General features: G+C 63.0%; 1 protein-coding gene across 1 annotated transcript in view; it reads left to right on the plus strand.

Annotated features, from left to right (window-relative positions):
* Positions 1–11104: 11104 nt before the first annotated feature.
* The window catches only part of LOC128850575 (plectin-like), a gene marked incomplete at its 3' end in the record, with an annotated part of 30247 nt that continues 13367 nt past the window's right edge, over positions 11105–27984 (plus strand). Inside the window, exon 1 of the mRNA XM_054055527.1 lies at positions 11105–11248. Within this exon, the coding sequence (XP_053911502.1) occupies positions 11143–11248 (106 nt within the window). The remainder of the gene's footprint in view (positions 11249–27984) is intronic.

Raw genomic sequence — 27984 nt, forward strand, 5'->3', positions numbered from 1 at the left:
CCCCATTCTCTCCCCATTCTCCCCCATTCTCCCCCCATTCTCTCCCCATTCTCTCCCCATTCTCTCCCCCATTCTCTCCCCATTCTCTCCCCATTCTCTCCCCATTCTCTCCCCATTCTCTCCCCATTCTCTCCCCATTCTCCCCATTCTCCCCCATTCTCTCCCCATTCTCTCCCCATTCTCTCCCCATTCTCTCCCCATTCTCTCCCCATTCTCTCCCCATTCTCTCCCCATTCTCTCCCCATTCTCTCCCCATTCTCTCCCATTCTCTCCCCATTCTCTCCCCATTCTCTCCCCATTCTCTCCCCATTCTCCCCCCATTCTCTCCCCATTCTCTCCCATTCTCCCCCATTCTCCCCCATTCTCTCCCCATTCTCCCCCATTCTCTCCCCATTCTCTCCCCATTCTCTCCCCATTCTCTCCCCATTCTCTCCCCATTCTCTCCCCATTCTCTCCCCCATTCTCTCCCCCATTCTCCCCCATTCTCTCCCCCATTCTCTCCCCATTCTCTCCCCCATTCTCCCCCATTCTCTCCCCATTCTCTCCCCATTCTCTCCCCATTCTCTCCCCATTCTCCCCATTCTCTCCCCCATTCTCTCCCCATTCTCTCCCCCATTCTCTCCCCATTCTCTCCCCATTCTCTCCCCATTCTCCCCCCATTCTCTCCCCATTCTCTCCCCCATTCTCTCCCCCATTCTCTCCCCATTCTCTCCCCATTCTCCCCCATTCTCTCCCCATTCTCTCCCCCATTCTCTCCCCATTCTCTCCCCATTCTCTCCCCATTCTCTCCCCATTCTCTCCCCATTCTCTCCCCATTCTCTCCCCATTCTCTCCCCATTCTCTCCCCATTCTCTCCCCATTCTCTCCCCATTCTCTCCCCCATTCTCTCCCCATTCTCTCCCCATTCTCTCCCCATTCTCTCCCCATTCTCTCCCCATTCTCTCCCCATTCTCTCCCCATTCTCTCCCCCATTCTCTCCCCATTCTCTCCCCATTCTCTCCCCATTCTCCCCCATTCTCTCCCCATTCTCTCCCCATTCTCTCCCCATTCTCCCCCATTCTCTCCCCATTCTCCCCCATTCTCTCCCCCATTCTCTCCCCCATTCTCCCCCATTCTCTCCCCATTCTCTCCCCATTCTCTCCCCATTCTCTCCCCATTCTCTCCCCATTCTCTCCCCATTCTCTCCCCATTCTCCCCCATTCTCTCCCCCATTCTCTCCCCATTCTCCCCCATTCTCTCCCCCATTCTCTCCCCATTCTCTCCCCATTCTCTCCCCATTCTCTCCCCATTCTCTCCCCATTCTCTCCCCTTTCTCTCCCCCATTCTCCCCCATTCTCTCCCCCATTCTCCCCCATTCTCTCCCCATTCTCCCCCCATTCTCTCCCCATTCTCCCCCATTCTCTCCCATTCTCCCCCATTCCCCCCCATTCTCCCCCATTTTCCCCCCTCTCCCCCTCTCTCCCCCTCCCCCCTCCCGGCTGCTCTTTTCCATCTCCCCCTCCCCCCCCTTTGGGCGGAGGCGCCGCTGACTCAGAGCAGGACCTTCCCCCCCCCCCCCCCCATTCCGCCACCGCCCGCGGGCACCGTCGGGGCTGGAGTGGTCCGTACTGGGCGGTACTGGTCCATACTGGGCTGTACTGGTCCGTACTGGTCCATATTGGGCGGTACTGGGTGGCACTGGGCAGCACTGGGCTGGACTGGACCGAGCTGTACTGGACCGTACTGGGCTGTGCTGGACCATACTGGGCGTTGCTGAGCTGTACTGGACCGTACTGGGCTGTGCTGGATCATACTGGGCTGTGGTGAGCTGTACTGGACCGTACTGGTCTGTACTGGATCATACTGGGCTCTGCTGAGCTGCACTGGACCGTACTGGGCTGTGCTGGACCGTACTGGTCTGTACTGGATCATACTGGGCAGTGCTGAGCTGCACTGTACTGGGCTGTACTGGACCGCACTGGGCTGTGCTGAGCTGTACTGGACCATACTGGGCTGTACTGGACTGTCCTGGGCTGTGCTGGACTATACTGGGCTGTGCTGAGCTGTACTGGACCGTACTGGACCATACTGGGCTGTGCTGAGCTGTACTGGACCGTACTGGACCGTACTGGGCTGTGCTGAGCTGTACTGGACCGTACTGGACTGCACTGGGCTCTGGTGAGCTGACTGTGCCGAACCATACTGGACCGTACTGGTCCGTACTGGACTGCACTGGGCTGTGCTGAGCTGTACTGGGCGGTTCTGAGCTGAACTGGACTGGGCTGTACTGGGCCGTACTGGGCTGTACTGGGCTGTGGCAGAGCGTGCCGTGGCGGCTGCCGGAACCGCCCGAGCCGGGCAGACGCGTCCGCGGGCGCCGGAACAGACGGAGCTGTGCCAGAACGTAACCGCTTGGAGCCGATCCCGGGGAGCGGTGCCGGAACAGCCCCGAGCGCCGCCTGACGGAACCGTTCCCGTGTGCCGCGGAGTGCCGGAACCGGGCAGAACCGCTCCCGTGTGCCGCGGAGTGCCGGAACCGGGCAGAACCGTTCCCGTGTGCCGCGGAGTGCCGGAACCGAGCAGAACCGTTCCTGTGTGCCGCGGAGTGCCGGAACCGGGCAGAACCGTTCCCGTGTGCCGCGGAGTGCCGGAACCGAGCAGAACCGTTCCTGTGTGCCGCGGAGTGCCGGAACCGGGCAGAACCGTTCCCGTGTGCCACGGAGTGCCGGAACCGAGCCGAGCGGATCCTGTGTGCCGCGGAGTGCCGGAACCGGGCAGAACCGTTCCCGTGTGCCGCGGAGTGCCGGAACCGGGTGGGTGTGAGCCCCTGTGCCGGAACCGAGCCGAGCGGATCCTGTGGAGTGCCGGAACCGGGTGGGTGTGATCCCGTGTGCCGAAACTGAGCTGAGCGGCTCCCGGACGCTGTGGTGAGACACAACGGAGCCGAGCGGATCCCGTGTGCCATAAAGAGCCATCACCGAGCGGATCCGACCCCGTGTGCCATAAAGAGCCATCGCCGAGCGGATCCGACCCCGTGTGCCATAAAGAGCTGTCACCGAGCAGATCCGATCCCGTGTGCCATACAGAGCCATCACCGAGCGGCTCCCGTGTGCCATAAAGAGCCATCACCGAGCGGCTCCCGTGTGCCATAAAGAGCCATCACCGAGCGGATCCGACCCTGTGTGCCATAGAGAGCCATCACCGAGCGGATCCCGTGTGCCATACAGAGCCATCACCGAGCGGCTCCGACCCCGTGTGCCATAGAGAGCCATCACCGAGCGGCTCCGACCTCGTGTGCCATACAGAGCCATCGCCGAGCAGATCCGACCCCGTGTGCCATAAAGAGCCATCACTGAGCGGATCCAATCCCGTGTGCCATAAAGAGCCATCGCCGAGCGGATCCTGTGTGCCATAAAGAGCCGTAACTCAGCCAAGCGGATCCCGTGTGCCATACAGAGCCGTCGCCGAGCGGCTCCGATCCCGTGTGCCATAAAGAGCCGTCGCCGAGTGGATCCCGTGTGCCATAAAGAGCCGTCGCCGAGCGGCTCCGATCCCGTGTGCCATAAAGAGCCGTCGCCGAGTGGATCCCGTGTGCCATAAAGAGCCATCACCGAGCGGATCCGACTCCGTGTGCCATAAAGAGCCGTCACCGAGCGGATCCCGTGTGCCATACAGAGCCGTCACCGAGCGGCTCCTGTGTGCCGTGAGGAGCCGTAACTCAGCCGAGCGGATCCCGTGTGCCATAGAGAGCCATCACCGAGCGGATCCCGCGTGCCATAAAGAGCCGTAACTCAGCCGAGCGGACCCCGTGTGCCATAGAGCGCCGTCGCGGCGGCTCCGTGCGGCTCGGGGCGATGGTGGCGGGGATGCTGATGCCGCTGGAGCAGTTCCGCGCCATCGTGGCGCTGCTGCTGCGCGACGGCGTGGTGGTGGCGGAGAGGGACGCGCGGCCGCGGCGGCGGCACCCGGGGCTGCCGGCCGTGCCCAACGTGGCGGTGCTGCGCGCCATGGCCTCGCTGCGCTCCCGCGGCCTCGTGCGCCAAACCTCCGCCTGGCGCCACTCCTATTGGTTCCTCAGCGACGCCGGCGCGGCCCAACTGCGGCGCTGCCTGCGGCTCCCGCCCGGCGCCCACCCCGAGCCCCGGCGCCAACGCAGCGCCAACAGCCATACTGGGACCAGTAAGGCAGGAGCCACCACCAGTACCCATACTGGGACCAGTAAGCCACGAGCCACCAGTGCCATGGATATCCATACTGGGACCAGTAAGGCACAACCCACCAGTGCCACCCATACTGGGACCAGTAAGCCACGAGCCACCACCAGTACTGATACTGGGACCAGTAAGGCAGGAGCCACCACCAGTACCCATACTGGGACCAGTAAGCCAAGAGCCACCAGTGCCATGGATATCCATACTGGGACCAGTAAGGCACAACCCACCAGTACCAATACTGGGACCAGTAAGCCAAGACCTGCCGCCATCATGGATACTGGGACCAGTAAGCCAAGACCCACCAGTGCCACCCATACTGGGACCAGTAAGGCAGAAGCCACCACCAGTAACGATACTGGGACCAGTAAGCCAAGAGCCACCAGTGCCATGGATATCCATACTGGGACCAGTAAGGCAGAAGCTGCCACCAGTACCAATACTGGGACCAGTAAGCCACGAGCCACCACCAGTACCCATACTGGGACCAGTAAGGCACAACCCACCAGTGCCATGGATACCGATACTGGGACCAGTAAGCCAAGACCTGCCACCATCATGGATACTGGGACCAGTAAGGCAGAAGCTGCCACCATTACCGATACTGGGACCAGTAAGCCGCGAGCCACCACCAGTAACGATACTGGGACCAGTAAGGCAGAAGCTGCCACCATTATGGATACTGGGACCAGTAAGCCAAGAGCCACCAGTGCTATGGATACCGATACTGGGACCAGTAAGCCAAGACCTGCCACCAGTAATGATACTGGGACCAGTAAGCCAAGACCTGCCACCAGTAATGATACTGGGACCAGTAAGCCACGAGCCACCATTGCCACCACTACTGGGACCAGTAAGGCACAACCCACCACCAGTACCGATACTGGGACCAGTAAGCGACGAGCCAGCAGTACCAGTAAGCTGCAGCGTACTGCCACCACTGCCACCGGTACTGGGACCAGTAAGGCAGAACCCATCACCAATACTGGAACCAGTAAGGCACAGCTCACCACCAGTACTGGGACCAGTAAGGCACAGCTCACCACTGCTACTGGTACTGGGACCAGTAAGGCTCAACCCACCACCGATACTGGGACCAGTAAGGCAGAACCCATCACCGGTACTGGAACCAGTAAGGCACAGCCCACCACCGATACTGGGACCAGTAAGGCACAGCCCACCACCAGTACTGGGACCAGTACAGCAGAACCCACCACCGATACTGGGACCAGTAAGCCAGGACCTGCTGCCACCACTACCACCGATACTGGGACCAGTAAGGCAGAACCCATCACCAGTACTGGGACCAGTAAGGCACAGCCCTCCACCAGTACTGGTCCCAGTAAGGCAGAACCCACCGCCGGTACTGGTCCCAGTACGGCTCCCCCCGACACCAGCGCCGATGCCGGTAAGCTGCACCCCAGTACCCCCCCCATACTGGGACCAGTACGGCTCAGCCTCCTGCTGCCCCAGTGCCACCAGTGCTCCCAGTGCCGGTACTGGGGGGGCTGTTCTTATGGGGGGGGGGGGAAGGTTTGGGGGGGCAAAGGCGGTACTGGGGGGGGGCTGTGCTGGGGGGGGGTCTGTGCTTGGGGGGGGCTGTGAGGGGGTCCCCATTGTGCTGAGGGGGGGGGCTGTGCTGGGGGGGGCTGTGAGGGGGTCCCCATTGTGCCGAGGGGGGGGGGCTGTGCTGGGGGGGGCTGTGAGGGGGTCCCCATTGTGCTGAGGGGGGGGGTCTGTGCTGGGGGGGGGCTGTGAGGGGGTCCCCATTGCGCTGAGGGGGGGGGCTGTGCTGGGGGGGGCTGTGAGGGGGTCCCCATTGCGCTGAGGGGGGGTCTGTGCTGGGGGGGGCTGTGAGGGGGTCCCCATTGTGCTGATGGGGGGGGTCTATGCCATGGGGGGGGCTATAGGGGGGTCCCCATTGTGCTGGGGGGGGTTTATGGGGGGGTCTGTGCTGTAGGAGGAGCTATAAAGGTGTCTGTGATTTGGGGGGGGCTATAGGGGGGTCCCCATTGTGCTGATGGGGGGGTCTGTGCCATGGGGGGGCTATAGGGGGGTCCCCATTGTGCTGGGGGGGTCTCTGGGGGGGTCCCCGCGGTGCCTGTCCGGGATGGACGGACAGACGGACGGCGGCAGCTGTGGGGGGGGGGGAGGACACCCGATCCGACACCCGATCGGCGGCAGCTGGAACTGGGGGGGCCCCCCCCGTCCTGTCCCGTCCCCCCCCCTCTCTGCCCCCCCCCCCCCCCTGGATTTTCCAGCTCGGAAAAATCAGAGCTGAGTCACCGCCGGGGGGGGGGACAGGGCGTGAGGACCCCCCCTTGGCATCACCGAGGGGCTGAACCCCCCCTGAGACCCCCCCAAAATGCACCCATGAGAGGGGGGGCCCTCATAGACCCCCCCCCATCACCTCTGGGTGCTGGGACCCCCCCAGAGACCCCCCCAAAATGCACCCATGAGAGGGGGGGCCCTCATAGACCCCCCCCATCACCTCTGGGTGCTGTGACCCCCCATAGACCCCCCCAAAATGCACCCATGAGAGAGGGGGCCCTCATAGACCCCCCCCATCACCTCTGGGTGCTGTGACCCCCCCCATAGACCCCCCCCAAAATGCACCCATGGGGTGGGGGGCCCTCATAGACCCCCCCAAAATGCACCCATGGGGTGGGGGGACCCTCATAAACCCCCCCCCATCACCTCTGGGTGCTGGGACTCCCCCCAGAGACCCCCCCAAAATGTACCCATGGGGTGGGGGGGACCCTTATAGACCCCCCCCCATCACCTCTGGGTGCTGTGACCCCCCCCCATAGACCCCCCCCAAAATGCACCCATGGGGTGGGGGGCCCTCATAGACCCCCCCAAAATGCACCCATGGGGTGGGGGGACCCTCATAAACCCCCCCCCATCACCTCTGGGTGCTGGGACTCCCCCCAGAGACCCCCCCAAAATGTACCCATGGGGTGGGGGGGACCCTTATAGACCCCCCCCCATCACCTCTGGGTGCTGTGACCCCCCATAGACCCCCCAAAATGCACCCATGGGGTGGGGGGGCCCTCATAGACCCTCCCCCCCCATCACCTCTGGGTGCTGGGACCCCCCCATAGACCCCCCAAAATGCACCCATGGGGTGCTCAGACCCCCCCATCATCACGCGGGGGGGGGGGCTCGGAGCCCCCCATAGACGCCCTTATTTGCAGCCATGATGTGGGGGTCCCCCCCAGACCCCCCCCCTCAGCCCCCCTCCCTCCCCCTGGGGTCTCTGCCCCTCTTTCCCCCCCCACCCCAGTTCCGCCGCCCGCGAGATCCGCTCCGGGTTTTCCTCGGGCTCCGCAGCGGTAAAACCCGGTCCGGATTTTACGCTGCCCGGGACGGGGTCGCGCTGCTTTTTTTTGGGGGGGGGGTGTTTTGGGGGGTTTTTTTTTGGGGGGGGTCCCCGCGGGTTTAAAGGGAGGCGAAGAAGGGTCGTTTCTTTGCTCCGCTAATTGCACAGCGCGGGGGGAGCGGTCCCCGTGGGGGATTGCGGGGTGACCCCCCCCCCCCATTCCCCCCCTATTTTGGAGGTGCGGGGGGGGTACCCCGAGGGGGGGTTCCTGCTCCGCCCCCCCCCCCCCATCAGTTTCTATCTCGGTCTCGGTGACCGCTGCGGTTATTTATAGCGGTGCCCTTGGCCCGGGTGTCCCCCCCACCCCCCCCCCCCATCCCCCCCATCCGCAGCCGCTGCGCCCTCCGATCCCGATCCCGAACCCCATCCCGATCCCAGACCCTTCCCAGGCTGATCCTTACCCGATCCCAGCCCTATCCCCTTCCCAGGCTGATCCTATCCCCCTCCCAGCCCTTTTCCAGGCTGATCCTATCCCCTTTCCCAGCCCCTTTCCCACTCTGATCCTATGCCCTTCCCAGCCCTTTTCCAGGTTCATCCTATCCTTTCCCCAGACCCTTCCCAGGCTGATTTTATCCCTTTCCCAGCCCTTTTCCAGGCTGATCTCAGCCCTATCCCAATCCCAGACCCTTCCCAGATTGATTTTATCCCCTTCCCAGCCCCTTTCCCACTCTGATCCTATCCCTTTCCCAGCCCTTTCCCAGGCTGATTTCAGCCCTATCCCAATCCCAGCCCTTTTCCAGGCTGATCCTATCCCTTTCCCAGCCCTTTTCCCACTCTGATCCTATCCCCTTCCCAGCCCTTTTCCAGGTTCATCCTATCCCATTCCCAGCCCCTTCCCAGGCTGATCTCAGCCCTATCTCCTTCCCAGGCTGATCCTATCCCCTTCCCAGCCCTTTTCCAGGCTGATCTCAGCCCTATCCCAATCCCAGTCCCTTCCCAGGTTGATCTTATCCCCTTCCCAGCCCTTTTCCAGGCTGATCCTATCCCCTTCCCAGCCCGTTCCCAGGCTGATCTCAGCCCTATCCCAATCCCAGACCCTTTCCTAGCCCGATCCCAGGCTGATCCTATCCTTTTCCCAGCCCTAATCCCTTCCTAGGCTGATCCCAGCCCTTTTCCAGGCTGATCTCAGCCCTATCCCCTTCCCAGCTCCTTTCCCACTCTGATCCTATCCCCTTCCCAGGCTGATCCCAGGCTGATCTCGGCCTTATCCCAATCCCAGCCTCTTCCCAGGCTGATCCTATCCCAATCCCGGCCCAATCCCAGGCTGATCTCAGCCCTATCCCATTCCCAGGCTGATCCTATCCCAATCCCGGCCCAATCCCAGGCTGATCCCAGCTCTATCCCAATCCCAACCTCTGCCCAATCCCGAAACTTGCTCCTTCCCTGCCCGATCCCAGTCCCATCCCGATCCCCATCCTGATCCTGACCTCTCCCCATCCCTTCCTGTTTCCAGCCAGATTCCTGCATCTTCCCATTCCCAATCCCTGTCTCTGTCTGTTCCCATCCCGTTCCCCATCCCGATCCCTGTCCTATCCCGATCCCTGCTTGATTCCTGCTCAGTCCCCGCCCATTCCCCATCCCCATCCCAATCTCTGTCCTATCATTATCTCTATCCGTTCCCAATCCCAATCCCTGTCCTTATCTCTACCCATTCCCAATCCTTATCTCTCCCCGTTCCCAATCCCAATCCCAGTCCTTATCTCTTCCCAATCCCAGTCCTTATCTCTACCCATTCCCATTCCCATCCCAATCCTTATCTCTTCCCATTCCCAATCCCTTCTCTGTCCTTATCTCTACCCACTCCCATTCCCAATCCCATTCCCAGTCCTTATCTCTCCCCATTCCCAATCCCATTCCCATTCCCAGTCCTTATCTCTCCCCAATCCCATTCCTTATCTCTACCCAATCCCAATCCCAATCCCAGTCCCATTCCTTATCTCTACCCACTCCCATTCCCAATCCCAATCCTTATCTCTACCCAATCCCAATCCCTGTCTTTATCTCTCCCATTCCCATTCCCATTCCTTATCTCTCCCCATTCCCAATCCCATTCCCAATCTCTCCCCGTTCCCAATCCCATTCCCAGTCCTTATCTCTCCCCGTTCCCAATCCCAATCCTTATCTCTACCCAATCCCAGTCCTTATCTCCTCTCCCCATTCCCGTTCCCATTCCCATTCCCATTCCTTATCTCTCCCCATTCCCATTCCCATTCCCACTCTCTCCCATTCCCATTCCCTCCCATTCCCATTCCCGTTCCCGTTCCCATTCCCATTCCCACTCTCTCCCATTCCCATTCCCTCCCATTCCCATTCCCATTCCCATTCCCATTCCCATTCCCATTCTATTCCCATTCCCACTCTCCCCCCGTTCCCGCTCCCATGAAGGTGGTTCCCGGTAGGTTTTCCGCTCCGTGTTTGGGGATCGGAAGTGGGAAGGGGGGGGGGGGGGAGTTCTTGGCCCCATCCCCGCCCCCCCCCGGGCTATAAGGGGGGGGTTCTTGGCCCCCCCCCCCCGGGCTATAAGGGGGTGTCCTTCCCCCTCCCCCCGGGCTATAAGGGGGGGGTTCTTGGCCCCCCCCCCCGGGCTATAAGGGGGTGTCCTTTCCCCCCCCCCCCCCCCCCCCGGGCTATAAAGGGTACTTTGGCCCCGTTCCGTCCCGCCCTGGGCTATAAGGGGGATTTTTGGCCCCCCCCAGTCTATACGGGGTGTCCTTGACCCCCACTCTGGTCCGTACGGGGTGTCCTCACCCCCCCCCCCGTCTATAAGTGGTGCTCTTGGCCCCCCTCCAGTCCATATGGGGTGTCCTTGACCCCCCCCCCCAGTCTATAAGTGGTGTTCTCACCCCCCTCTCCCGGTCTATACGGGGTGTCCTTGACCCCCACTCCGGTCCATATGGGGTGTCCTTGACCCCCCCCCCCCCAGTCTATAAGTGGTGTTCTCATCACCCCCCGGTCTATATGGGGTGTCCTTGCCCCCCCCCCCCCCCCCCCCCAGTCTATAAGGGGTGTCCTTGCCCCCCCCCCCAGTCCATACAGGGTGTTTTTGGCCCCCCCCCCAGTCTATACGGGGTGTCCTCACCCACCCACCCCCCCCCCCCGGTCCATACGGGGTGTCCTTGACCACCCCCCCCAGTCTATAAGTGGTGTCCTCACCCCCCCCAGTCTATACGGGGTGTCCTCCCCCCCCCGGTCCATACGGGCTGTTTTTAACCCCCCCCCGGGTCCATACGGGGTGTCCTTCCCCCCCCCCCGGTCCATACGGGCTGTTTTTAACCCCCCCCGGTCCATACGGGGTGTCCTTCCCCCCCCCCGGTCCATACGGGGTGTTTTTAACCCCCCCCCCCCGGTCTATACGGGGTGTCCTTTCCCCCCCCCCGGTCCATACGGGGTGTCCTTTCCCCCCCCGGTCCATACGGGGTGTTTTTAACCCCCCCCGGTCCATACGGGGTGTCCTTCCCCCCCCCCCCCGCGGCCCGGTCTGTCCGGGAGGGGTCAGGGAGGAGCCCGGGGGGGGGGGGGGGGGGCAGAGGCGGTGCCTCCGGGTCGGTCCCCGCCCGCGGCCTCGGTGCGATGGAGGACACGGGATCGCTCTTCCCGTCGTTGGTGGCCGCGGGGCACGCGGCGGCCCTGGCGCTCGCCTGGTACTGCCGGGGCCGCGCGGACCCCGGCCCGCAAGGTGCGTCCCCGCTTCGGCTCCGCTCGGCTCCGCTCGGGGCACCTTCGGCTCCGTTCGTGCCGCTTCGGCTCCGTTCGGGTGCGTTCGGGGCAGCTTCGGCTCCGTTCGTGCCGCTTCGGCTCTGTTCGTGTCTCTTCGGCTCCGTTCGTGGCGCTTCGGCTCCGCTCGGGTACGTTCGTGCCTCTTCGGCTCCGTTCGTGCCTCTTCGGCTCCGCTCGCGCCTCTTCGGCTCCGCTCGGGGTCGCTTCGGCTCCGCTCGACTCCCTTCGTGCCTCTTCGGCTCCTTTCGGCTCCGCTCGGGCTCCTTTCGGCTGCCTTCGTGCCTCTTCGGCTCCGTTTGGCTCCAGAGGGCTCCTTTCGGCCCTGTGGAGCTCCTTTCGACAGCTGATTGGATCCCTTTGGCTCTGTGGAGCTCCTTTCGACAGCTGCTCAGCCCCCACTCAGCCGTGTTCATCCCTCTCCGGCTCCTTTGGGCTCCTTTTGACTCCTTTCGGATGCATTCGGCTCCCTTAGGATGCATTCAGCAGCTGCTCGGCATCGCTTGTGCCTCTTCGGCTCCGTTCGGCCGCATCCTTTCAGCTGCATTTGTGCCTCTTTGGCTGCATTCGGCTCCTTTTGGCTGCATTTGTGCCTCTTCAGCTGCATTCGGCTCCTTTCAGCTGCATTTGTGCCTCTTTGGCTGCATTCAGCTCCTTTTCGGCTGCATTTGTACCTCTTCAGCTGCATTTGTGCCTCTTCAGCTGCATTTGTCTCCTTTCAGCTGCGTTTGTGCCTCTTTGGCTGCATTCGCCTCCTTTTTGGCTCCGCTCAGGATCATTTTGGCTCTGCTCGGCTCCCTTCGTGCCTCTTCGGCTCTTTTCGGCTGCATTTGTGCCTCTTCAGCTGCATTTGTGCCTCTTTGGCTGCATTTGGCTGCATTCGGCTGCATTTGTACCTCTTCAGCTCCTTTCGGCTGCATTTGTACCTCTTCAGCTGCATTCGACTCCTTTCGGCTGCATTTGTGCCTCTTTGGCTGCATTCGACTCCTTTCAGCTGCGTTCGTGCCTCTTCAGCTCTTTTCGGCTGCATTTGTGCCTCTTCAGCTGCATTCGACTCCTTTTCAGCTGCATTTGTGCCTCTTCAGCTCCACTTTTCTCCCTTGGGCTCCTTTCGGCTCTGTTCAGCTCCTTTCGGCGCCGCTCGTCTCCCTTCGGCTCCGCTCGGAACCAGGCGGTTCCGTTGGTGCCTCTTCCGCTGCGTTGGTGCCTCTTTGGCTCCGTTGGGCGACTGCTTTGTTCCCTTTGGCTCCTTTCAGAGACTCATGGGATGGTTTGGGTTGGAAGGGACCTCAAAGCCCATCAGTTCCACCCCTGCCATGGGCAGGGACACCTCCCACTGGATCAGGGGCTCCAAACCCCATCCAACCTGGCCTGGAACCCCTCCAGGGATGGGGCAGCCACCCCTGCTCTGGGCACCCTCTTCCAGTGTCTCACCACTCTCATGGTGAAGGAGTTCTTCCTCATGTCCAGTCTAACTCTGCCCCTCTCCATTTCATGTTGAGCTTCTCATTGACCATCACCCCAAGTCCTTTGCTCTCCATCCCATCATCCCCCATGTCCTGAAATCGGGGATTGCCCCGACCCGGGTGCAGGACCTTGCACTTGGCCGTGTTGAACCTCATGAGCTCCACTTCGTTCGTGCCTCTTCGGCTCCGTTTGGCTCCAGAGGGCTCCTTTCGGCCCTGTGGAGCTCCTTTCGACAGCTGCTCAGCCCCCACTCAGCCGTGTTCATCCCTCTTCAGCTCCTTTGGGCTCCTTTGGGCTCCCTTTGTGCCTCTTTGAGCTCCTTTGGGCTCCTTTTGGCTCTCTTTGGGCTCCTTTTGGCTCCCTTTGTGCCTCTTTTGGCTCTCTTTGGGCTCCTTTTGGCTCCCTTTGTGCCTCTTTGGGCTCTCTTTGGGCTCCTTTTGGCTCCCTTTGTGCCCCTTTGGGCTCCTTTGGGCTCCTTTTGGCTCCCTTTGTGCCTCTTTGGGCTCCGTTGGGCTCCTTTTGGCTCCCTTTGTGCCTCTTTGGGCTCCTTTGGGCTCCTTTTGGCTCCCTTTGTGCCTCTTTGGGCTCCTTTGGGCTCCTTTTGGCTCCCTTTGTGCCTCTTTGGGCTCCTTTGGGCTCCTTTTGGCTCCCTCTGTGCCCCTTTGGCTCCGCTCGGCTGCATTCGGAACCCCTCGGCTCCCTTTGTGCCTCTTTGGGCTCCTTTTGGCTCTCTTTGGGCTCCTTTTGGCTCCCTTTGTGCCTCTTTGGCTCCTTTGGGCTCCTTTTGGCTCCTTTGTGCCTCTTTGGGCTCCTTTTGGCTCCCTTTGTGCCTCTTTGAGCTCCTTTGGGCTCCTTTTGGCTCCCTTTGGGCTCCTTTTGGCTCCCTTTGTGCCTCTTTGGGCTCCTTTGGGCTCCTTTTGGCTCTCTTTGGGCTCCTTTTGGCTCCCTCTGTGCCCCTTTGGCTCCGCTCGGCTGCATTCGGAACCCTTCGGCTCCTTTTGGAACCACTCGGTTCCCGTTCGGCTCCTTTCGCGCCTCTTTGGCTCCTTTTGGCTCCTTTCGGCCGTGTTTGGTGCCTTCCAGCAGCTGCTCGGCTCCGTTCGGCTCTTTCCGGAACCCCTCGGTTCCCTTCAGCCCCGCTCGGCTGCGTTGGGAACCATTTGGCTCTGTTGGTGCCTCTTTGGAATCCTTTGGCTCCGTTTGGCTCCTTTCGGAACCCCGCGGTTCCCTTTGGCTCTCTTCGGCCCTGTTGGTTGCCTTTGGCTCCTTTCAGCTCCGTTCGGCACCGCTCGGCTCCGTTGGTGCCTCTCCGGCTCCTGCTGGGCCCCCTTTGGCTCCATTCGGCACCACTTGGCTGCATCCAGAACTCTCGGCTCCGTTGGTGCCTCTTGGGCTCTGTTGGGCTCCATTGGGCTCCGTTGGGCTCCGTTGGGCTCCGTTGGGCTGCGTTGGGCTCTGTTGGGCTCTGTTGGGCTCCGTTGGGCTCCGTTGGGTGCCGTTGGGCTCCGTTGGGTGCCGTTGGGCTCCGTTGGGCTCTATTGGGCTCCATTGGGCTCCGTTGGGCTCTGTTGGTGTCTCTTGGGCTGTGTTGGGCTCCATTGGTGCCTCTTGGGCTCCATTGGGCTCCGTTGGGCTCCGTTGGTACCTCTTGGGCTCTGTTGGGCTGCGTTGGGCTCCATTGGACTCCGTTGGGATCCGTTGGTGCCTCTCGGGCTCCGTTGGGCACCGTTGGGTTCTGTTGGGCTCCGTTGGGCTCCGTTGGTGCCTCTCGGGCTCTGTTGGGCTCTGTTGGGCTCTGTTGGTGCCTCTTGGGCTCCGTTGGGCTCTGTTGGGCTCCGTTGGGCTCCGCTGGGCTCCATTGGTGCCTCTTGGTCTCCGTTGGTCTCCATTGGTCTCCGTTGGTCTCCGTTGGGCTGCGTTGGGCTCCATTGGGCTCCATTGGGCTCCATTGGTGCCTCTTGGGCTCCGTTGAGCTCCGTTGGGCTCCATTGGACTCCATTGGTCTCCGTTGGTCTCCGTTGGTCTCCATTGGTCTCCGTTGGTCTCCATTGGTCTCTGTTGGTCTCCGTTGGTCTCCGTTGGGCTCCGTTGGGCTCCGTTGGTCTCCGTTGGTCTCCATTGGTCTCCGTTGGTCTCCGTTGGTCTCCGTTGGGCTCCGTTGGGCTCCGTTGGGCTCCGTTGGCGCCTCTTGGGCCGCGCTCGGCTCCCTTTGTGCCCCTCCGGCTCCGCTCGGGAGCGTTCGGAACCGCTCGGCTCTGTTTGGCTCCGTCTGGGATCCCTTCGGCTCCGGTCGTGCCTCGGTGGCTCCGCTCGGATCCTTTTGGCTCCTTTGGAAGCCACTTCGCTCTTTTCTTCTCCTCTCGTCCCTCTCCATCTCTTTCCGTCTCCTTTCGTCTCCTTTCATTCCTTTCTGTCTCCTTTCGTCCCTTTTCATCCCTTTTCATCTCCTTTCATCCCTTTTTGTCCATTTTCATCTCCTTTTGTCCCTTTTCATCCCTTTTCGTCCCTTTCAGTCCCTTTTCATCCATTTTTGTCCCTTTTCATCTCCTTTTGTCCCTTTTTGTCCTTTTTCATCTCCTTTAGTCCCTTTCCATCCCTTTTCATCCCTTTCCATCTCTTTTCATCTCCTTTTGTCCCTTTTCGTCCCTTTTCATCCCTTTTCGTCCCTTTTTGTCCCTTTTCATCTCCTTTTGTCCCTTTTTGTCCCTTTTCATCTCCTTTTCGTTCCTTTCCGTCTCCTCTCATCCCTTTTCATCCTTTTCCATCTCTTTTCATCCCTTTTCGTCTCCTTTCACCCCTTTCCATCTTCTTTCGTCCCTTTTCATCCCTTTCCACCTCCTTTTGTCCCTTTTTGTCCCTTTTCCATCTCCTTTCGTCCCTTTTCATCTCTTTTTCTCTCCTTTCATCCCTTTTGTCCCTTTCCCTCTCCTTTTCCTCTCTTCTCCTCTCCTTTCGTCCTTTTTTGTCCCTTTTTGTCCCTTTTCATCTCCTTTTTGTTCCTTTCCATCTCCTCTCATCCCTTTCATCCTTTTCCTCTCCTTTCATCCCTTTTAGTCCCTTTTTGTCCCTTTTTTCCCCCTTTTCACCTCCCTTTGTCCCTTTTTGTCCCTTTTTGTCCCCTTTTTGTCCCTTTTTTTCCCCCGTTTTGTCCCTTTTTGTCCCTTTTTGTCCCTTTTTTTCCCCCTTTTTTTCCCTTTTTGTCCCTTTTTTTCCCCTTTTTGTCCCTTTTTTCCCCTTTTAGTCCCTTTTTGTCCCTTTTTTCCCCCTTTTCACCTCCCTTTGTCCCTTTTTGTCCCTTTTTTTTCCCCTTTTTGTCCCTTTTTTCCCCTTTTTGTCCCTTTTAGTCCCTTTTTTTCCCCTTTTCCTCTCCTTTTTTCCCCTTTTTGTCCCTTTTTTTCCCCTTTTTTTCCCCTTTTTGTCCCTTTTTCCCCCTTTTCACCTCCTTTTCATCCCTTTCTGTCCCTTTTCACCCCCTTTTTTTGACGCCCCCACAGCCAAATTCTCTCCGGAAACGCCGAACCCCTTTGGTACCAAACCCCCCCCCACCTCCCCCCCAAAGTCGGTGCCCCCCAACCCCCCCCCCCCCCCCATTTCCCCCCGCCTTTCTTTCTCCGCCGCCTTTGCCGTCACTCTCCCGGCATCCCTCATTCCGGCATTTTCCAGGGCGTCGCCTGCGGTTGAGCTTTGGTTCCGTCGCCCTCGCGGCGGTGGTTTTTGGCTTCGCGCCAACGCCTTTCGTTCCGTCGCCCTCGCGGCGGTGGTTTTGTGCCAACGGCTTTGGTTCCACCGCCCTCGTGCCGACGCCGTTGTTCCGTCGCCCTCGCGGCGTTGGCTTCGCGCCGACGCCTTCGCGCCAAAGGGTTTGGTTCCACCGCCTTTGTGCCGACGCCGTCTCTTCCATCCCATCCCCCCTTCCTCCATGGGCGTTGGTGGCCCCATTCGGGGGGTCGCTAGCCATCCCCCCCCGCCCCGTCACCGTCACCGTGACCGTCACCGTGGCCTCGGGCCCCACACGAAGGGGCTCTTGGGGTCACCGGCGCCATCCCAGCGCTGTACTGGGAGGAACTGGGAGGGAACTGGGGGGAACTGGGATGGACTGGGGGGGTGGCTACCGTAGGGGGGGTTTGGTAGCCAGGAGGGAGCTGAGAGGGGGGTGGTGGCCACCATGGGGGGGGTTTGGTAGCCAGGAGGGAGCTAAAAATGGGTGGTGGCCACTATAGGGTGGGTTTTGGTAGCCAGGAGGGAGCTGCGGAGGGGGTGGTGGCCACCATGGGGGGGGGGTTGGTAGCCAGGAGGGAGCTAAAAGGGGGTGGTGGCCACCATGGGGGGGGGTTTGGTAGCCAGGAGGGAGCTGAGAAGGGGGTGGTGGCCACCATGGGGGGGGTTGGTAGCCAGGAGGGAGCTGGGGGGGGGGTCTCTCAAGGCTGAGGGGCGTTGGTGGCCACCATGGGTGGTTTGGTAGCCGGATGGTGCCGGGGAGGGGGTTGGTGGCCACCATGGGGGGTTTGGTAGCCCGGACGGTGCCGCTGTTTGTTTGGTTTCCAGGGGGAGCTTTGGGGGTTCCCATCAGCTTTTCCGCTGCGGTGACGCTGCGGTGACGCTGTGGCCACCACCGGCGCGGATGTGGCCACCAGGGAGGGGTCCCCGGCACAGAGGGGGGGTCCCGGTGTGGGGGTCCCTCTCGGTGTGGGGGTCTCAGTGTGGGGGTCCCGATGTGGGGGTCCCTCTCAGTGTGGGGGTCCCTCTTGGTGTGGGGGTCCCCTCTCTCGGTGTGGGGGTCTCAGTGTGGGGGTTCCGATGTGGGGGTCCCAATGTGGGGGTCCCTCTCGGTGTGGGGGTCCCGGTGTGGGGGTCCCTCTTGGTGTGGGGGTCTCAGTGTGGGGGTCCCAATGTGGGGGTCCCTCTCGGTGTGGGGGTCCCGGTGTGGGGGTCCCTCTCGGTGTGGGGGTCTCAGTGTGGGGGTCCCAATGTGGGGGTCCCTCTCGGTGTGGGGGTCCCGATGTGGGGGTCCCTCTCGGTGTGGGGGTCCCGGTGTGGGGGTCCCTCTCGGTGTGGGGGTCCCCTCTCTCGATGTGGGGGTTCGGGGACGGCGCCTCCGTGAGCGCTATCGCTGTGACCCACAGCTCCTTATCTATGGGGCACAGCCGGCGCCGAGCGGGGGGGCGGAACCGTGGGGCGGAGCTGTGGGGCGGAGCTGTGGGGCAGAGCTGAGCTGTGGGGCGGAGCTGTGGGGCAGAGCCATAGGGCAAAACTGTGGGGCGGAGCTGTGGGGTGGAGGTTTGGGGCAGAACTATGGGGCTGAGCCGTGGGGCAGAACTGTGGGGCAGAGCTGTCTGGTGGAGCCGTGGGGCTGAGCTGTGGGGCTGAGTTGTGGGGCAGAGCCGGGGGGCAGAGCTATGGGGCAGAAGCGTGTGGTGGATCTGTGGGGCAGAACCATGGGGCAAAACTGTGGGGCAGAGCTGTGGGGCAGAGCTGTGGGGCAGAGCCGTGGGGCAGAGCTGTGGGGCAGAACTATGGGGCGGAACTATGGGGCAGAGCTGTGGGGTGGCCGTGTGTCGCACTGTGGGGCAGAACCGTGGGGTGGAACTGTGGGGCGGAAATGTGGGGCTGAGGTGTGGGGCGGAACCATGGGACAGAGCTATGGGGCAGAGCTGTGGGGCAGAGCCATGGGGCTGAGTTGTGGGGCAGAGCTGTGGCACTGAGCTATGGGGCAGAACCGTGTGGTGGAACTGTGGGGCAGAGCTGTGGGGCAGAGCCATAGGGCAAAACTGTGGGGCAGAACTGTGGGGCACAGGTGTGGGGCAGAACTGTAGAGTGGAACTGTGGGGCAGAACTGTGGGGCAGAGCTGTGGCACTGAGCTATGGGGCAGAGCCGTGTGGTGGAACCGTGGGGCTGAGCCGTGGGGCAAAGCTGTGGGGCAGAACTATGGGGCGGAACTATGGGGCTGAGCTGTGGGGTGGCCGTGTGTCGCACTGTGGGGCAGAACCGTGGGGTGGAACTGTGGGGCAGAAATGTGGGTCAGAGCTATGGGGCAGAGCCATAGGGCAGAGCTCTGGGGCTGAGCCGTGGGGCAGAACCGTGGGTCAGAGCTATGGGGCAGAACCATAGGGCAGAGCTGTGGGTCAGAGCTATGGGGCAGAGCCATAGCGCAAAACTGTGGGGCAGAACTATGGGGCGGAACTATGGGGCTGAGCTGTGGGGTGGCCGTGTGTCACACTGTGGGGCAGAACCGTGGGGTGGAACCGTGGGACAGAGCTATGGGGCAGAGCCACGGGGCTGAGTTGTGGGGCAGAGCTGTGGCACTGAGCTATGGGGCAGAACTGTGTGGTGAAACTGTGGGGCAGAGTTGTTGGGCTGAGTTGTGGGGCAGAGCTATGGGGCAGAGCTATGGGGCAGAGCTGTGGGGTGGCTGCGTGTCACACTGTGGGGCAGAACTGTGGGGCAGAACTGAGCTGTGGGGCAGAACTGAGCTGTGGGTCAGAGCTGTGGGGCAGAGCCGCCCCAGCCCCACGGCCGCCCCACACCGTGCAGTCGTGGCCATCGCCGCCGCTCTGACGGCGCCACCGCCGCAGCCACAGCCCCAGCGGCCGTTCCTCCGGCGCAGCACCGGGCAGCGCCGCCATTGCCATCACCGCCACCACCGCCGCCACCACCGCCACCACCGGGGCCGTCCCGGGGCCCCCACCATGGCCGTGGCCGTGCCCATCCCTGCCCGGGGCCATCCCGGGGCTGTGGCCGTGGTCCTCCCGGTGCCATCGCGGTGCCATCGCCATGGCTGCGGCTGTGCCGTATCCATCCCAACCCACAGCCACGGCTGTGCCCATCCCGGTGCCATCCCGGTGCCGTGGCCATGCGGTGTCCATCGCATCCCATCCCATCCCGGTGCCATCTTGGTACCATCTTGGTGCCATATTGGTGCCATATTGGTGCCGTGGCCGTGGCCATGCGGTGCCCATCCCATCCCATCCCGGTGCCGTATTGGTGCCGTATTGGTGCCATATTGGTGCCGTGGCTGTGGTGGTGCCGTGTCCATCCCATCCCATCCCATCCCGGTGCCATATTGGTGCCGTATTGGTGCCGTATTGGTGCCATATTGGTGCCATATTGGTGCCATGGCCGTGGCCATGTGGTGCCCATCCCATCCCATCCCATCCCGGTGCCATCTTGGTGCCATATTGGTGCCATATTGGTGCCGTGGCCATGACCATTCGGCGTCCATCGCATCCCATCCCATCCTGGTGCCATCTTGGTGCCATATTGGTGCCATATTGGTGCTGTGGCCATGACCATGCGGCGTCCATCGCATCCCATCCCATCCTGGTGCCATATTGGTGCTGTATTGGTGCCGTATTGGTGCCGTGGCCGTGGCCATGTGGTGTCCATCCCATCCCGGTGCCATATTGGTGCCATATTGGTGCCATATTGGTGCCATATTGGTGCCGTATTGGTGCCATATTAGTGCCATGGCAGTGCAGTGTCCATCCCATCCCATCCCAGTGCCATATTGGTGCCGTATTGGTGCCATATTGGTGCCGTGGCCATGGTGGTGCCGTGTCCATCCCATCCCATCCCATCCCAGTGCCATATTGGTGCCGTATTGGTGCCATATTGGTGCCGTATTGGTGCCGTGGCCGTGGCCATGTGGTGTCCATCCCATCCCATCCCATCCCAGTGCCGTATTGGTGCCATATTGGTGCCATATTGGTGCCGTATTGGTGCCGTGGCCGTGGCCATGTGGTGTCCATCCCATCCCATCCCATCCCATCCCGGTGCCATATTGGTGCCGTATTGGTGCCGTGGCCGTGGCGGTGCGGTGTCCATCCCATCCCATCCCATCCCAGTGCCATATTGGTGCCGTATTGGTGCCGTATTGGTGCCGTATTGTTGCCGTGGCCGTGGCGGTGCGGTGTCCACCCCGGCGCGGTGCCGGTGCGGTGCCGGCGTCCGTCTCCCCCGCTGGGTCCCCCCTGGGCCGCATCCAGAGCAGAGGAGGAGGCGGTGTTGGCGGCGGCGCTGCCTGAGAGTCACCGACTGCCACCGGACAGCAGCGCCGGACACCGCCGGGAGCGCCATGCGCTGCTGCCGCTGCGGCTGCGGCCGACGAGGAGGTGCGAAGCTGTGCAGGGGGTGCAGGGGGTGCAGGGGGTGCAGAGAGTGCAGAGGATGGGGATGCAGGGGGTGCAGGGGGTGCAGAGGATGGGGGTGCAGGGGGTGCAGGGGGTGCAGGGGGTGCAGAGGATGGGGGTGCAGGGGGTGCAGGGGGTGCAGGGGGTGCAGAGGATGGGGTGCAGGAGCTGCAGGGGGTGCAGAGGGTGCATGGCATTGGGGTGCAGCAGTTGCAGCGGCTGCAGGGGTGCAGAGGATGGGGGTGCAGGAGCTGCAGGGGGTGCAGAGGATGGGGGTGCAGGGGGTGCAGGAGCTGCAGGAGGTGCAGAGGGTGCAGAGGATGGGGGTGCAGCGGCTGCAGGGGGTGCAGGAGGTGCAGGGGGTGCAGAGAATGGGGGTGCAGTAGCTGCTGAGGTGCAGAGAGTGCAGAGGGTTGGGGTGCAGGAGCTGCAGCAGCTGCAGGCGGTGCATGGCATTGGGGTGCAGCAGTTGCAGGGGGTGCAGGGGGTGCAGAGGATGGGGGTGAAGGAGGTGCAGAGAGTGCAGAGGGTTTGGGTGCAATAGCTGCAGCGGCTGCAGAAGGTGCAGGGGGTGCAGAGGATTGGGGTGCAGGGGGTGCAGGGGGTGCAGGCGGTGCAGGGGGTGCAGAGGATCGGGGTGCAGGGGGTGCAGCAGCTGCAGGAGGTGCAGGGGGTGCAGACGATTGGGGTGCAGGGGGTGCTGCCGGGGCGCGGGGGTGCAGCGGGCGCGGTTCGGTGGGGGCGGAGCCGATCGGGCCCCGTCCCTCCCCCGTCCCTCCCCCCCCCGGTCCCTCCCTCCGGTCCCTCTCCCGTTCCGGACCCGTCCCGAGCCCGGTGCCGCCGCTCAGCCCCGAGGATGGCGAGTCCCGAGCTCGGCCCCGAGCGGAGGAGGGTCCTCAGCGATCGCCTCTGCTGCGCCGGTGCGTGGGGGGGACCGGGGGAACCGGGGGGGCACCGGGGCGGGCGGCGCTAGGACCCGCGGGCGGCGGGGAGAAGGCAGCGCTAGGACCCGGGAGCGGTGGGGAAAGGGAGGCGCTAGGACCCGGGAGCGGCGAGGAGAGGGTGGCGCTAGGACCCGGGGGACAGCGGGCAGCGGCGGGAGGGGCGGCCCCACGCCCCTCAATAAACCCCGCCCACAGCCGAGCGCTGGTCACGCCCACCGCCCGAAGCCACGCCCACCGCTCGGCTGGCTGGGATGGACTGGGCTGGAGCTGAGCCAAACTGGGCTGAACTGGGAGGGACTGGGCTGGAGCTGAGCCGAACTGGGATGGACTGGGATGGACTGGGCTGGAGCTGAGCCAAACTGGGCTGAACTGGGATGGACTGGGCTGGAGCTGAGCCAAACTGGGCTGAACTGGGATGGAGTGGGCTGGAGCTGAGCCAAACTGGGCTGAACTGGGAGGGACTGGGCTGGAGCTGAGCCAAACTGGGCTGAACTGGGATGGAGTGGGCTGGAGCTGAGCCAAACTGGGCTGAACTGGGAGGGACTGGTTTGAGTGAAACTGGGCTGAGCTGAGCTGAACTGGGCCAAACTGGGTTGAGCCGGACTGGGCCAAACTGGGCTGTGTTGGGCCAGACTGGGCTGTACTGAACTGGGCCAAACTGGGCTGAGCCGGGCTGGGCTGAGTCAAACCTGGTTGAGCTGAGCTGAACTGGGCCAAACTGGGTCGAGCCAAACTGGGCCAAACTGGGCTGTGCTGAACTGGGCCAAACTGGGCTGAGCTGAGCTGAACTGGGCCAAACTGGGCTGTGTTGGGCTGAACTGGTCTGTGCTGGGCCAGACTGGTCTGTGCTGAACTGGGCCAAACTGGGGTGTGTTGGGCCAAACTGGGCTGTGCTGGACTGGGCCAAACTGGTCTGTGTTGGGCCAAACTGGGGTGTGTTGGGCCAAACTGGGCTGTGCTGAACTGGGCCAAACTGGGCTGAGCTGAGCTGAACTGGGCCAAACTGGGCTAAACTGGGCTGTGCTCAACAGGGCCAAACTGGGCTGTGTTGGGCCGAACTGGTCTGTGCTGGGCCAAACCGGTGTGTGCTGAACTGGGCCAAACTGGGCTGTGTTGGGCCAAACTGGGCTGTGCTGAACTGGGCCAAACTGGGCTGTGTTGGGCCAAACTGGGCTGTGCTGGGCCGGACTGTGTTGCGTCGTTGGGTTCCGGCGGTGCAGTTGTTGCCGTTTCCTGACACCGACAGAGGGGGGGAGGGATGGGGGGTGCAGGAGCTGCAGGGGCTGCAGGGGGTGCAGGGGGTGCAGGGGGTGCAGGGGGTGCAGGAGCTGCAGGGGGTGCAGGGGCTGCAGGGGCTGCAGGGGGTGCGGGGGCTGCAGGAGCTGCAGGGGGTGCAGGGGCTGCAGGGGCTGCAGGGGCTGCAGGGGGTGCAGGGGGTGCAGGGGGTGCGGGGGCTGCAGGAGCTGCAGGGGCTGCAGGGGCTGCAGGGGCTGCAGGGGCTGCAGGGGGTGCAGGGGGTGCGGGGGCTGCAGGAGCTGCAGGGGGTGCAGGGGGTGCAGGGGCTGCAGGGGGTGCAGGGGGTGCGGGGGCTGCAGGAGCTGCAGGGGCTGCAGGGGGTGCAGGGGCTGCAGGGGCTGCAGGGGCTGCAGGGGGTGCAGGGGGTGCGGGGGCTGCAGGAGCTGCAGGGGGTGCAGGGGCTGCAGGGGGTGCAGGGGGTGCGGGGGCTGCAGGAGCTGCAGGGGGTGCAGGGGCTGCAGGGGGTGCAGGGGGTGCAGGGGCTGCAGGAGCTGCAGGGGGTGCAGGGGCTGCAGGAGGTGCAGTAGAGGCCATGCAGGGGCTGCAGGGGCTGCAGGGGGTGCAGGAGCTGCAGGGGCTGCAGGGGGTGCAGGAGCTGCAGGGGGTGCAGGGGGTGCAGGGGCTGCAGGGGCTGCAGGAGCTGCAGGAGCTGCAGGGGGTGCAGGGGCTGCAGGGGGTGCAGGAGCTGCAGGGGGTGCAGGGGCTGCAGGAGCTGCAGGGGCTGCAGGGGGTGCGGGGGGTGCAGGGGCTGCAGGGGGTGCAGGGGGTGCAGGGGGTGCAGGGGGTGCAGGGGGTGCAGGAGCTGCAGGGGGTGCAGGGGCTGCAGGAGCTGCAGGAGCTGCAGGGGGTGCAGGGGGTGCAGGAGCTGCAGGGGCTGCGGGGGGTGCGGGGGGTGCAGGGGCTGCAGGGGGTGCAGGGGGTGCAGGGGGTGCAGGGGGTGCACAGGAGGGGCTGCAGGGGCTGCAGGGGCTGCAGGAGCTGCGGCGGTGGCTGCGTGGGTGCCGGGTTCGGTGCCTCCCTCCCTCCCGGCCCCGCGGCTGCGCCCACGCCCGCGGCTGCGCCTCCGATCCGGAGTCACTCCGGTTCCGCAGCACAGCCTGGAAGAACCGGAGCCGCCTCAGGGCCTCCCCACGGCGGCGCTGAACCGGAGTCACTCCGGTTTCCCACCACAGTGTCACCGAACCGGAGTCACTCCGGATCCCCACCATGGTGTGGCCAAAATGGAGTCACTCCGGTTTCTCGATGCCGTGTGGCCAAACTGGAGTCACTCCGGATCCCCACCATGGTGTGGCCAAAACGGAGTCACTCCGGTTTCTCAATGCTGTGTGGCTGAACCGGAGTCACTCCGGAGCCCCACTATGGCAGAGCCGAACCGGAGTCACTCCATTTTCTCACCAGTGTCACCAAACCGGAGTCACTCCGGAGCCCCACTATGGTGGAGCCGAACCAGAGTCACTCCGGTTTCCCACCACAGTGTCACCGAACCGGAGTCACTCCAGATCTCCACCATGATGTGGCCAAAACGGAGTCACTGCGGTTTCTCGATGCCGTGTGGCTGAACCGGAGTCACTCCGGATCCCCACTATGGCAGAGCCGAACTGGAGTCACTCCATTTTCTTACCGCAGTGTTACCAAACCAGAGTCACTCTGGTTCCTCACAACGGTGTGGCTGAACCGGAGTCACTCCAGAGCCCCACTATGGCGGAGCCGAACCGGAGTCACTCCATTTTCTCACCACAGTGCAACAGAACCGGAGTCACTCTGGATCTCCACTGTGGTGTGGCCAAACCAGAGTCACTCCGGTTTCTCGATGCTGTGTGGCCGAACCAGAGTCATTTTGGATCCTCCCCACGGTGTGGCTGAACCGGAGTCACTCCGGATCCCCACTATGGCGGAGCCAAACCGGAGTCACTCCGGTTTCCCACCATGATGTGGCCAAACCGGAGTCACTTTGGATCCTCCCCATGGGGTGACTGAACCGGAGTCACTCCAGATCCTCACCGTGGTGTGGCCAAACCAGAGTCACTCCAGTTCCTCTCTGTGATGTGACTGAACCGGAGTCACTCCGGTTTCCCACCACAGTGTCACCGAACCGGAGTCACTCCGGATCCTCACCATGGTGTGGCCAAAACGGAGTCACTCCGGTTTCTCAATGCTGTGTGGCTGAACCAGAGTCACTCCGGATCCCCACTATGGCGGAGCCAAAGCAGGGTCACTCTGGTTTCCCACCACAGTGTCACCAAACCGGAGTCACTCCAGATCCCCACCATGGCAGAGCCGAACCAGAGTCACTCCGGATCCTCACCATGGTGTGGCCAAAACAGAGTCACTCCGGATCCCCACTATGGCGGAGCCAAACCAGAGTCACTCCGGTTCCTCACAACGGTGTGGCTGAACCGGAGTCACTCCAGAGCCCCACTATGGCGGAGCCGAACCGGAGTCACTCCATTTTCTCACCACAGTGCAACAGAACCGGAGTCACTCTGGATCTCCACCGTGGTGTGGCCAAACCGGAGTCACTCCGGTTTCTCGATGCTGTGTGGCCGAACCAGAGTCATTTTGGATCCTCCCCACGGTGTGGCTGAACCGGAGTCACTCCGGATCCCCACTATGGCGGAGCCAAACCAGAGTCACTCCGGTTTCCCACCACAGTGCAACGGAACCGGAGTCACTCTGGATCCCCACCATGGTGTGTCCAAACCAGAGTCACTCCGGTTCCTCTCCATGATGTGACTGAATCAGAGTCACTCCGGTTTCCCACCACAGTGTCACCGAACCGGAGTCACTCCGGATCCCCACTATGGCGGAGCCAAACCAGAGTCACTCCGGTTCCTCTCTATGAAGTGTCCGAACCGGAGTCACTCCGTTTCCGGGCGGAGCGGCGGTTCCGGTGCAGCTGTGCGCGGCGCCAGATGTGCACCGGGAGAAGGGGGGGACGGGGACCCCCAGAGCCGCCCACAGCACCCACAGCACCCCCAAACCACACCGGGACCCTCAAACCACACCGGGACCCCAAAACCCCACCGGGACCCCAAATCCCCATCAGGACCCCAAATCCCCACTGGGACCCCAAAACCCACCGGGACCCCAAAACACCTCCAGGACCTCAAAACACCACCGGGACCCCCAAACCACACCGGGACCCTAAAACCCCACTGGGACCCCAAAACACCTCCAGGACCCCAAAACCCATCAGGACCCCAAAACCCCACCGGGACCCCAAAACCCCACAGAACCAAAACTGAACAGCACCCCCAAACCCCCCCCGGACCCCCAAACTCTGCTGTGACCCCCAAACCCCCCCAGGAGCCGTCACCATGGAACCAAACCCCCCCCCAGGACCCCCAAAACCCCCCGGGACCCCCCGACCCCTCTCCCCTTGGGGTCCCCACGAGGTCCCGGTGCCACTTTGGGGTCCCCCTCTCCCCTTGGGGTCCCCATGGGGTCCCGGTGCCACTCTGGGGGTTCCCTCTCACCTCGGGGTCCCTGTGGGGTCCCGGTGCCACTCTGGGGGTCCCCATGGGGTCCCTGGGACCCCCAACTTGTGGGGCTGAGGGGGTCCTTAACCAACTTGTGGGGCTGGGGTTGTCCTGATCCCCATGTGTGGGGCTGAGGGGGTCCTGACCCCCAACTTGTGGGGCTGAGGGGGTCCTGACCTCCAACTTGTGGGGCTGAGGGGGTCCTTAACCCCCATCTGTGGGGCAGGGGGTGTCCTGACCCCCAACTTGTGGGGCTGAGAGGGGTTCTGAGCCCCCACTTATGGGGCAGGGGGGGTTCCTGACCCCCAACTTGTGGGGCTGCTGATACCCCCCCCCCCCCGTGTCTCCGGGCAGGAGTGGGTTAAGGCGTTTCCGTTGGACTGGGGGGGGTCTGACCCCCAACTTGTGGGGCTGAGGGTGTCCTGACCCCCAACTTATGGGGCTGAGGGGGTCCTTAACCCCCATCTATGGGGCTGAGGGGTGTCCTGACCCCCAACTTATGGGGCTGAGAGGGGTTCTGAGCCCCCACTTATGGGGCAGGGTGGGTTCCTGACCCCCAACTTGTGGGGCTGGAGGGGGTCCTGACCCCCATCTGCGGCGCAGGGGTTGTCCTGACCCCCATCTGTGGGGCAGGGGGTGGTCCTGACCCCCAACTTGTGGGGCTGAGGGTTCCATTTCCTCCCCCCCCCCCCCCCTCGTGTCTCCGGGCAGGAGCGGGTTAAGGCGTTTCCCCCAACTTGTGGGGCGGCAGTGAGGGGGAGGGGGTTCTGACCCCCAACTTGTGGGGCTGGAGGGGGTCCTGACCCCCATGTGTGGGGCAGGGGGGTTCCTGACCCCCAACTTGTGGGGCTGAGGGTTCCATTTCCTCCCCCCCCCCCCCCCCCCCTCGTGTCTCCGGGCAGGAGCGGGTTAAGGCGTTTCCGTGGGCTGTGGGGCGGTGTGGGGCGGGATGTGGGGCGGGATGTGGGGCGGTGTGGGGCGGTGTGGGGCGGTGTGGGGCGGGCTGTGGGGCGGAGGGTTCCCGTTGGTTCCAGCGGTGTCGGCTCTGAGCGCGATGGAGGAGAAACCCCCGAGAGCGGCGCTGCGGGAGATGGGGGAGAGGAGAGGTGTGGGGAGAGGTGTGGGGAGAGGTGTGGGGAGATGGGGGGCAGAGGGGGTGTGGGGAGAGATGGGGGGAGAGGAGAGGTGTGGGGAGATGGGGGGCAGAGGGGGTGTGGGGAGAGATGGGGGGAGAGGAGAGGTGTGGGGAGATGGGGGGCAGAGGGGGTGTGGGGCGAGATGGGGGAGATGTGGGGCAGAGGGGTGTGGGGAGAGATGGGGGGAGATGTGGGGCAGGAGAGGTGTGGGGAGAGATGTGGGGTAGGGGGGGTGTGGGGAGATGTGGG

Source organism: Cuculus canorus (genome assembly GCF_017976375.1).
Source record: "Cuculus canorus isolate bCucCan1 chromosome 2 unlocalized genomic scaffold, bCucCan1.pri SUPER_2_unloc_1, whole genome shotgun sequence".
Lineage (NCBI taxonomy): Eukaryota > Metazoa > Chordata > Aves > Cuculiformes > Cuculidae > Cuculus > Cuculus canorus.